The sequence below is a fragment of the Armigeres subalbatus genome, unplaced genomic scaffold (genome assembly GCF_024139115.2).
Source record: "Armigeres subalbatus isolate Guangzhou_Male unplaced genomic scaffold, GZ_Asu_2 Contig152, whole genome shotgun sequence".
Taxonomy (NCBI): Eukaryota; Metazoa; Arthropoda; class Insecta; order Diptera; family Culicidae; genus Armigeres; species Armigeres subalbatus.
In genome coordinates, this window is record NW_026942308.1 from 238,499 (window position 1) to 250,598 (window position 12,100).

Sequence of the window (12,100 nt, forward strand, 5' to 3'; positions counted from 1 at the left end):
CTGATTGTACTTCGTTCCGGTTACGTATTGACAAAGTGAGGATTAGGATAGAACCTGGAGGAGGACGTCAGCTCCGGACAGACCTCGCTGGTTGTGTGTGAGAAAGAAGCGTATGCGGTCAGAAAGCTGGCGATTGGCGGCCCATGAATGAGCAACCTGGGATATGATGATACATCTGGATATGCCACGATCTACAGGGTATACGACCATCATATGTAGATATTGTCAAATTGCATGAATAACCTAAATTGGATCCAGTAATGCCCGGTATAAACTGGCAGGTGAGTGAGTGTCACTAATTGTGGAGAACGAGCATCTTCTTTTCCAAGAATGTCACATGCAGGTCCATTTACTTAACATTGAAAATTGCACGGAAACTTTCCACTTAAAAAAAGCTGCTGATGAAAACTTGTTTCAATGCTATGCCAAACAACCAATCTATGAAGAGTAATCCACGCCATCTTCCTCAGAATTTAAAAAGTAATCGTCTTTACCCCGACAACACACCCTCTCGGATGTCGATCTTCCCGTCCTGATTATCGTCGTATGCTTCCATGAAGCGGATTTGAGCTCGACCAACATCTCGTCCGTCAGTGACTGCATTTGGTCGAGCGCCGACAACTACACGGATGAAAAGTTGGAAGAGACAACGAATTAGTCGGTTCTCGGAATGGATGGTAGGAAATATTGTAGCTTTTCTTCAATGTAGCCGGCGAATAATTTGGTGAAAAAAAATGAAAATGGTGGCTATGTCGGATGCGAAAGTTATAAACGAATACGGCGAATTGCGATAAAATGAAGTTATTATTGGCTCAACGAATAACTTTTGACGACAGAAGCGGTACGAGTGCTGAGAATATCAATTTCGAAATAATAAAAAGTTTGTTTCATGGTGCGATTTACTACTTTATGTGTTGATGATGTGGGATTGGCATACCATTGGAAGTATGTAAATAGCGTTTGCCAAAATATCGAGCAACAACTTTTTGTTGTGTTTATGCGAATAAGGAGAAAATCATTTTTGAAAGCACCCCCTACATTTTTTTCATTCCCGACTAGTTAAATTCCAACCAAATGATATTTTTGTGCATCACCAGAAACCTACAAATACTAAACATATGATTGCAAAATATGATGAAAGTCAAGAAATGCGGTTGAGTGGAGCCGAGTAATGAAACCAAGGTAATTTTTGAATACTTTATGGCTTTTATAAAGTGTTATGATCCATCGTTTTAGTTATATGAGTGATTAATGCTAACTATCATCGATACTGAGGTATTTGATTCTACCAGTTACATTCTACCAACAAGTTCATTTTTCAATGCTATTGCTTTTATACTAACCGCTGCCTGAAGGATGTAGAATATGGTAAATGAAGTATGGGTACAGTGGTGATAAAATACAATCATAACCCAGACGCGCAAAATGGTCGAACCGAGAATGAAAAGAAAAAAATCAATAAAAGAGCAAAACAATCCGATTAATAAAACCCTCACGTCCCATAAAAACGAAATTTTGCGACTACATATTGGTTTTCTGTAAGCTTCAGAATTGTTTGCCCTTCGAGATGGATCCGTGCTTGGTGGTGGATGAGCCAGCACAACAGCAAACAACCAAGATGATGATTGTACGTTTCCCGGTGAGCATTCCACCCTTTAATCCAGCTCTTTAGTTCTGTACTTACTATCTACCAGACCAAATTCTTACCTCAGGTCCCAGATCGGTCGCATTTGCACTGGAAACGAACTCTTTGAGGAACCCATCGAGCTCGGTGCCTTCGATGTAGCCGTTTCCTGTTGATGTGCAAGAGAAAACGATTCGGATGAATATGGTTTAGATTTCATGATTTTACGATAATATTGTCGTACCAAGGAAATACGAGACGAGCAAGACGAAGATCATAGCATCGAATGGTCATTGTTGAAACTTTCGACATGTTTGTTGGAGATATTGTTGCTCCAAGCGAAATCATTGGCAATAACGTTCAATTTGTCCTTATCTCCGCTAGATGATGGAAACGTTGTAAACTTCAATCCCACAATCACACTTTCGTGCGGAACTGTTTCCATTGCATAAACCGCCAATCCACTCAATTCATTGTCACGTTTCGGTGGTTGAAGGAAGAAAAGCGTGTTTTGGAAGTCCAATGTCTGAAGCTCAGATGGACCATCTACAGTGCACAGCATGTGTTTTAAAAATTGCTAATAAAGTGTTGTAGACGCATGTTAACCATGAACAGGTATTCCTCAAAGTAAAATAAGGTTCTATAAGGTTCTCATTATCTAAAAATATTGAATTTGTATCGCATTCACCAGCCTGAATCGGGCTGTAAATTCACTATCAACAAGTAAAGTTTGTTTCCAACTATTTGCTGGGGTTGGTTAGCCCAAAAGGATGAAAAAAATAACATAATTTGAATACATATGTGTATTTGTGGAAATAGAAATAGCTCTTACTAAATGTTACGCGGATTTTTTCGGAATGGCATTGACAGGCCTCTCGCTCGATCCGAATTACACTGACAGTAACTTTGGAATAGACCAATCAATAAGCAAAAACTGCCGCTATGAAATGATCAGATCGAGCCACCGTAGACATGTTCTGTCCAACACACATGAATAGAAATATGCGTATACAGTGGCGCCTTTATTTTGATGCGGTGAGTGCAAAATGAGTTACCTTATCCATTCCAATGGTCTGATCAATCAAGGTAACTCATTTTGCACTCACCGCATTCAAAACAACGGTGGCACTGTATACGCTTAATTCTATTCGTGTTGTTTTGACAGAACATGTCTACGGTGGCTCGATCTGTTCGTTTCATAGGGAAGGAGCAGAACACCAGCTGTCATCGACAGAAAAAGTAGAATCATTGAAATTTCACACGGTGTGGTATAGGAAATGAAGTATATTTTTGTTATAAAACAAAAATTAAGGACGTTCTTGGTTTACGGGGTTAGAATTTTAAAAGCACACAAAATAGACATGATATCTCGATTTTTATATTTTTTTCGGATAAGCAGTTAATGCTTAGGATTGTTGAATTTCTAACCCAACAAACTAAAAATTGTTTGACTAAAAAAAATCTATAACGTTCTGGAGACATTTTATTTCTCATTTTCTATATCATGCCATGTCGAATTTCCATGGTTCTACTTTACTCTAAACTTTTCCAGGTGGCAGCACTGATGAAGGAACCTCCCCCATAGCGGCAGTTTTTGCTTATTGATTGATCCATTGGAACATTTTCTGTATTTGTTTATAGTGTCTTTAGTGCAATTGTTTGTTGTATATTTTTGACACTTAACACCAGTATAGAGCTTACTAACGTTTAATCACCTTCTCTTTTGAGCAAGTGAAAAGTGAAAAGAAAAGGAAGCTATGTACACATTTTTAAAGATCGGTCAAAATTGAAAAAAAAATCGAGTGGAAAAGAAAATAAATATCGTCGGATCACGGGAAAACGTTCGCAGTTGCGGTCGCGAAAAAAATGTCATCGTTTCGATATTATGGTCCAGATCCAGAAGTGTAAGGAAATCAAAAAAAAAAAGAATTTCCGTTTCAAGCTAGTTTTGGTTAGGGTTGTGGATTTTGTACATCTGACCGGCCTTAACCTGACACCGAGGAACCTGAAGCTGTAACTTCCAAAAATGCATAGGAAGACTATACTTTTCGTCCTGAATGTGCCACTGGATTTCACGGAGGAAGAAATCAATACGGAGAATAAAGAGGAGAAACAAAGCGGGTGACTTGGAAAAAGCAAAAAAAAATTGAAGGAAATGGTAGAAGGGAAATATGTGCCCAAATCGGAAAAGATTTTTACGGTGAACTTCCGAGCTGGTAAAACAGTGTGTATTCTGCTGGAGATTTGGACACACAACAGACGGGTGCAGACAAGCAGACGGGTGCAATGGACCAACTGCCAGCAAGGTCACGAAGCCAACAACAGGAGCTATCCGGAACGGGAAAGGAGAATGAATATCATCCGAAAAATGTAGCAAGAACAAGTGCCCAACGCCGAAGGGGGGTGGTAAACTCCCCAAGCAGAGGAGCAGTGCCCAAACCGTCAAGAGCCAAATAACAGATGGGGAGTAGACAGAAAATGAGGGACACAACGGAACTCCTGCGGAGAGGATCCACTCGGTCGGAGGGATAGCTGCTTGGTTGCGGTCAGGTAGCGATTAAAATGCTTTCAGGGTAACAGAGTCCGAGCGGCTCATCGCACAATTGAGAAGGGACATCATGCACTTTTGCTGTGGAAACGAATGGAGGACTGCAATTAAGGCATTGCAGAGAAAAAAAAACTGGAGGCGAGGTTATAGCTAGACCGATCAGAGGTTAAGCTGACAAACTACTCATCGAAGTTGGCATGGAGCTCGAAAAAATACTAGAAGGAAAAATTCAAATATTACGACAACGGACATCCTGAATAACTCGTCGAATAACAGTATTATGGGCTTTAAGACCCTGAGCTTAATATACAAAGTATAAGACAACCAGAAAAACGAGAAAAGATCCATGGTGGCAATTTTTCAGGAGATACCTTCAGATACCTTCAACGCTCTTTTCCAAAAGGCGAACAGAAGTTTTTGGAGGAGTAGGAATACTACTGGCAGACTCATTTGAAGGGAAAGAAATTAATCTTCCTCACTTTTCTTCCTGTTTTCGAACAATTAGAAGTCGTAGGAATCACAATAGTGAGAGGCTTCGATCTAGTAAACATCTTTTTGGTGTTTTTGCCTCCGCCAAGGACGGCAAACAGTGCTCTTTGGGATGAACTGTAAAAATTTGTCTTTGACGACCTGGATGGCGAGTCAGTCGTAGGGGCTGATATCAACGCACACCATGTGACTTGGAGTCCGGACTATCAAAGGACCAGGAAGAAGAATTCGGAAGTGTCCACATGAGCATTGTTTTGGAAATCAGCTGCAACATTCAAATAGTAGATAATGACTATAACCAGACTATAACTATAACAAAGATCGACATAATCAAGGAGTTGAACCAAATGAGACCACAGTACATTTACTTGCCGAAAGTGTTTTGTGGACAAAAGTGAAAAGAAAGTGAAAGTGTTTTGAAGACAAATTTCGTGAAATCGTCCTACCATCTACGGAGAAAATTTTAGAAGGATACGAAATGACAATCAAGAGCGAAGAAGTTTTGTTCGTTCTGCAAGATAGGAAGAAGCACTCGGCGCCTGGCATAAATCGAATATTGTACGTGTTGAAGCAACTAAATTCGTGAATGAAAGAAAAAAATGCTAAATGCTAAGTGTTCGTCACAAAAGAGATTCCGAAAGAATTGAGGTAAACCGAAATTAGGCCTATACCGAAGAAAGCGTGGTCAACGGAACTACCATACACCATGAGACCAATAGCTTTAATCAACGTGGAGATCAAGCTGATCAACTCCGTAGTCAAAAACAGATTGACGGAAAACACAACTTTGAAGAATATGATCCCGGAACTATCTTTTAGTTTACGGAAACATGTTTCGATGACAACGTGCATAAACTACGTGGTGCAAAAGGCAAAGGAGGAACACAAAGAAGTTTTTGTGGTGTTTCTGGACGTGAGTATGGCGTACGATTCAGTGAACACACCCTAGTCTTGGACAGCATGGCTAGGCTAGGAGTGCCGGAGAAACTTATCAGCTGGCTCCATGAATATCTTCGTCACCGGAGAATTCTTCTGCAAACTAAAGAAAGAACTGTAGAATGCTGTAGAAGTGTCGGAAGGGCTTCCACAGGGCTGTCCACTTTTGCCCGTTCTTTTTAATCTGTACACGGCGAGTATACACACGCTATCGGACAGCGATTGCGAGCTTGTACAATTTGCTGATGATTTCGCGATCATCATCAAAGCGAAGTCAGTCGAAGAAGTTGCAGAATTATGCGCGCAATTCCTGGGAAGGTTGTTTGATAAACTGCAGCAACTAAACCTGAAAGTAAACAACTAGAAATCAGCAATCATTCCCTTTACATGGAAAAGAACCGACATGCGGAAGGTGAAGGTCCGTGGAGAACAAATCGAACTAGCCAACACGCATCCTTATCTTGGCTATGTGCTAGACAGAGGGCTATCACACAGGAACCTCATCGAAAGCGTAAAGGAGAAGGCAGCAACTAAATTAGGTATTTTGAAAATGCTATCACGTAGGAAGGAATATGATGCAACGGTCCTCGGAAATGGTGCTAAAACGCACATGAACAAAGTTCAATTACTACAAAATGCGTACATACGGAAACCAATAAACTATCTCAACAGTACACAAGTTTATGTGATGATAGCTGAAGCAGACCAAATACCGATGAAACTGCGGGCCGAAAGCCTCACAAAAACAGAATTTGTAAGGTGTCTGTGGTTTAAATCACCGCTGATGAAATTCATAGGAGAAACACTGGGCAAGGAAATAGGCAACGAATCGTACCTCACGGAAATCGCTGACAAACATGCGGAATTGCTGTTCCAGGTGCATCGGTCGGACAAGAAATTGCACTTCCTAACAAGGAGGAGGTATTTCTAAAAGATGGAGTTCAACAGATTTGTCAAGACCACACTGATCAAAACCATGCTTAGGAAGAAAACACCCCGGCAATCGTGAGGCAAGCGCTGTTTAAGGAAGCATGTCAAACACGGTACAAAGAGCATAATATTTTTTTTACGGATGCCTCAAAGACTAGCACAGGAACCGTTTTTGCAGTATTTGATAAAACGGACTCGACCAGTATGACCGAAAGCATCAACGCAAACTTTTCAATCACGAATGCAGAGTTGCTGGGTATCCTAAGGTAGCAGACCAGATTACAGTTCAAAAAACCAAAGATAAGCAGACATTCTGCCAAGGAATAACACTGGGATATGCGCTAAACCTGAGCAATAATGAAATATGGGTAGATTGGAACCGCAAGTACAAAAACCTATTGACCGAGAGAGGAAAATGGCATTACCAGCTAATGGAACAAACAGAAAAAAAATATTTGGTGCAAAGAACTACAGCTACACGGAAGAAGTCAGAATAATAAACATAATAAGAAGTGGACATTGTCCACGAAAGAAACGGAGGCAGAATGGAAATGGGAAGCTGATGATCTATGCGATTGTTGTGAAGTCACTGAAGACCAGAAACACATACTGTATGACGTCCCCCGTTACAACAACAGCAGAAACCTGTACCCAGGTTAAGAGTACTTGAAGCTCTTAGAAGAAACACTTAAAGAAGAAAATGAGGACGAAATGAAACGAAGAGATAAATTTCAAAAAGAAACCACCTGCACATCTGAAAACGTTAACCAACAGAAGCACATCTCACACGTGGAAAACGGAACATTAACGATAGGACAGAAGGATTATCCAACACATGCAAGTGGCAAGATGGTGGTCTTAGCCAGTCAGGAAGACAAATCCGAACTCGAAGGAAAAAAAATTGCTATTGTATCTTTTTCATCTTCTTTTCCTTCTTCATATTATGGCTATTCCGGCGGAAACAGCAGTAGCAGGACTAAAACAAGATGTGACAAAGATGGCAAACTTTGTTGTTTGGAAGCTTTTTTATGGCCGTCATTACATGAAAAAGCACCTTGTGTGGCATGCATAATGCAACCACCATGCTTAGGGAGTCAAAAAAGTTATATCCACGCGGAAAGATCTTATACTGGACCGAGAACCAAACTCGCCATTTCCGGATTGGCAATCCTTCGCCTTTACTTGCAAGGCCAAAGCCCTCCTACACGCAATGAAATGGAAAGGCGATGGTAACGGCAAGATTTGGCAGTTAGCCCATTTATTTTCTGTCACATATTGCGTTTACCTTCACCATTTTGTTCCATTGCCTTTGGGGCTTAACTGCCGTGGGGGAAAGTCTCTAAATTTGGAAATTTTACATGGCATGATAAAGATAATGAAAATAAAAATGCCTCAACAATCTAAAGCATTAACTGCTTATTTGAAAAAATATAAAAATTGACCGTCTAAGACGAGTTAAGTACTCTCCATTTAATTCCACCAATTATTTCGATATCTTTGCAGATACGCATTTCGACCACAACTGTGTGGTCGTCTTCAGTGTCTTGTACTTGACTCGACTAAATGGAGAGTACTTAACTCGTCTTAGACGGTTGAATACATTCCACTAAAAAGAGCTTAAAATATTTTTTCTGATGAAAATCGAGATATCATGCCTATTTTGTGTGCTTTTAAAATTCTAACCCCTTTTGGAAAAAAATCTTTAATTTTTGTTTTATAACATGAATACACTTTATTTCGTATACCAAACCGTGTGGAATTTCAATGATTCTACTTTTTCTCTCGATGACAGACGACGGCCATCTCTTCCCCTATTGAACCCCAACGGCATCGTATTTGCTGTCTACACGGAAACGCGAAACAACTCACTTTATGTTTCTTTCTTCTCAAATCCGTCCTTGCGTGAAAGAAGCTAATAGCAAGTAAAATGCGAAAAAATCCGGGGAGTACTGTTAAATGTTCACCCACTTTCACCCACCAACTCAAATTTATATTATTTTCACTCTCCCGAGACTATGAACAAAGAAAAAATTCTAATTTGAATACTTCCACAGAACAGCACACGTTGCGTTGGGTCGATGCAGCTCTCTTTGTTTGTAATATCATTCATGAGAGAGAGTGAAAAAACCACCTACTGTTGAGTTAAAAATTTGAACTTCGTATTTGAACACGTTCTTAGGTTCTTTATCTTCTCTGTGTAAGCATCTGAAATTCATCTTCTCCAGGGTAACTCAATGGTTGGTTGTCACGTAGCCTCGTTTATTAGTTGATCAGCCACTGCACTATGGGTAATCAGGTAATCGACTCTCCAGATTATTATCAAAATTTAAGTATCAGAACGAGACAGTTTTTAATTTAAAAAAAAACCTTTCAACTCTAAATAATGTCTGAAGACTCAGTTCATTGGCTTTTGAGGAGCGGATAACATGCGAAAAAATAGGTAGTAAAACAACCTATTAAAAACCGATAAAAAAGATTTTTTTTTCATGCAAAAGAAATGTTTTATAGTTTCAACTAGGTACTACCACAACGTCTTTCTTTGGACATCCCAGAATACACAAAATCCAGATGCTTATGACTCCAAATATGCGATTCTGATCACTTCTTCGAAAAAAAGGCATTAATTTATAAACATTAGAAATGGGTATTCTTATAATACACGGCAGACTGTGATGGCCTGGATAGCAATTTCATACGAATTCCGAAAGAGCATCAAGATCAGTAAGAGATACAGAGAGAGTAAATTACTCGGAAGATCCTGTAGGCTTAGTTTTGGATTCCGGGAGGCTTGTTGAAATCTCGTAAATAAAGCAAATATGAAAAAGTAGATTGAAGCAACAGTGAAAAAAGAAATGTCAAAGGATGAAAAAACAAATAAACACAACGAGAGAAAAAAGAAGGAAAAGGGACGCATAATGAAAAACGAAGGAAACAGCAAACTGGCGCAAGAATATGTAAGAAGGGAAAAGACGGATTATACATGTAAAGAAAAAAAAAGTTATGAAAGAAGAGGAAATGAAAAACCCTGATTAATCCACCTAGCAGTGTTGGTGCCTTTCTCGTGCAAAAATAGTAAAACAATATAACTGAGTATTTTTAGCGTGTTTTGGGCATAAAAAATAGTATTTTGGCCATAACTTCTGATCCCATAGTCCGATCTGTCCAATTTTCAATAGCAAACAATGGGACGTCGAATGAAACTTGTTACGATTGATTCGGACAATGCTAAGTTCCAAAAAGTGTGTCTACAAAATTTGTACACATACACACATACTCACACACATACAGACATTACCTCAGTTCGTCGAGCTGAGTGGATTAGTATATAACACTATGGGTCACCGGGCTTCCTATCAAAATTCATTTTTGGAGTGATCATAACAAAAAAAATGATACACAGGAAGCAAACAAGTAGAAAAAAGTAAAACCTTAAATGCTTTTTCTGAAAACTTTCGTGTTTATTTCAGTCCGTTCTGTACCGTTTCCCCATAACCGTCAAGTGGCCGGCAATCACGTATGATTTTCATTCATTTTCCGCTCCGAACGAACTGCAGTGGCAGCGGTTATTCACTCACCGCACACCCAGCATCATCATCGTCATCATCATCATCTTTATCGTGCAAAGGTTTGGCCGGTTGAACCAGAAGAAAATAACTCTCGGTAATGTGGAGAAAAATAGTATCAAACGGGGTGTGCAACCACCAGTAGCTGTGCCTGTGCTCAAAGCTCAAGGAGGTGGACTGAAATCATTCCCCGTTTCTGGGTGGCTCCACTGGGAGGGAGACATTTCAAACCGATCCGTCGGTTGGTAGAAAGGTCTCCCATAAATAAGAGAACCGCTAGACTGTGAACGAGGACCCAAGTTCCCATATTAGGTTTACTCCATCATCACGAGGTCGGGTTCAAGTCATATGTGAAACATGGAAAAAGATCTGGCAGTTGAAACCACAAATAATGCGGTTAGTGGGAGCCTCAATATACAGAGCCAGGAATTAGTTTGTGTGATCTTCAGGCGGTATCTTCTTTCAAAGCTGATTTCTGCGCTTGTAGAGGAAGTTTTGAATAAAAATTTTCTGGATGCAGCATCTTTTATTCAATGTTGCAAATCTTCTCTTGCTCATCATAATTGCATGGTACGGCTGAGAAGAAGCGAAGTTGAAACACAAAGTTTTATTTCCTATAGGGGAACATGAATTGAGAACATTTGATAATCTGAGGCCCGCACTCTTTATAGAGAAGACTTCGCTTCACTGGTAGACAACTTGTTCTCTACGGATTTCAAATATAAAGAAAATAAAGTTAAGTATGTTTGGGTCAAATTTAATTGGATATACAAGCTCAAGCTTATTCGGGAATGAGCTCTTATTTTTTAAGAAGGATTTTTAATGTGCATGCCTTTTTTTTTGATTTTAGGGTTACTGTATGATCAAAATTTGTATGAATTGCAAACATGAACATATATCTTGATGATCAATAGATCTTTTGATGCTTTTTTGTACTAGTTATTAGCTTGAGGTTCTTTGCTTAGAATACACAAAATCTGAAATCAGAAATGTCTTATTTTCCTCTTTAAACCTTTAATCGTCTGAAATTGATTAGAAAATGATTCCTTCCTGCGATTAAGCACAACAGACAGAATTCGAAAAGTGCTAGATTTTGCTTCGTCTTATTCTTCCCATCATCCCAAACCAAAGCAGCTGTCAAGTTAGACATAGACACTCACCATCCCCATCGTAGTGACTCCAAACGTCCATAAACTGATTGGCGGACAGTTTTTTCAGCTCCCGCGATTCCGGATCCCGGTACTGGCGCATGAAATTCTGAGCCTTTTCAATGTGTACCTTCTGCTGCTGCAGATCCATGGTGCGATGGGAGGGAGAGAGGACCGCTTCGAAGTCCGCCGATTACCTTAGGCGGTCGGGAGGGGTGACAGGAGCGGGGGCTTCCGGACGGGGGAAACCTGCAATAAAGAATGTGAAACCTGGTGGAAAGAAAAAAAAATCGTTAGATTGGCGGAAGCTGATTAGGAATTATTTATGCGAGGGGCAGTGATCCACGATAGGAAGATGTGGCGGTAGTCTTTCGAGTTCTCTTTCCGTACTAAATACAATGTAAATGACAGATTTCAAGTGATTTAGATCATCATTTTCAAACCTATCAACTTTGATTTATAGATGTTTTCTTTCATTTTAATTGTAAAATTGATTATGTTTGTTTTTGAACACAATTCAAAAAAGGTCTTGGACCATCCATAGTTTAGCAATTAAACCTGCAGGTACATGTTTCCATCAATTTAGATTTCACTTAGATATTACTTAGTTGCTGACAGTTTTGAATAACCATGCGCCTCCATGAAGTAAATTATTTAGTTTTGTGATTTTTATAACTAGCACAGGGTTTGATTTGAATTCAAAATGAAATTAATTTTCATTTATTCTTCCTTCCGAAATAAAATGAACATATGATCCTGATATTCACAACGGAATTGTCTGTAAAGCATCAAGATATTGAGGCTATTAATTGAACCGTGAAAGGAATTGTAGTCTTGAAACTCTTCAATTGTTTACATTCTC

The 12,100-nt window shown here is 39.5% G+C and overlaps 1 protein-coding gene across 1 annotated transcript; it reads right to left on the reverse strand.

Annotated features, from left to right (window-relative positions):
* Positions 1-438: 438 nt before the first annotated feature.
* On the reverse strand, positions 439-11,492 carry LOC134202920 (calbindin-32-like). Its single transcript, XM_062677930.1, has 3 exons — positions 11,251-11,492; positions 1,708-1,793; positions 439-597 (listed from the first exon to the last, which is right to left on the reverse strand). The coding sequence occupies exons 1-3, from the start codon at positions 11,387-11,389 to the stop codon at positions 439-441; spliced, it is 384 nt and encodes a 127-aa protein (XP_062533914.1). The 5' UTR covers positions 11,390-11,492.
* Between the last annotated feature and the right edge of the window lie 608 nt (positions 11,493-12,100).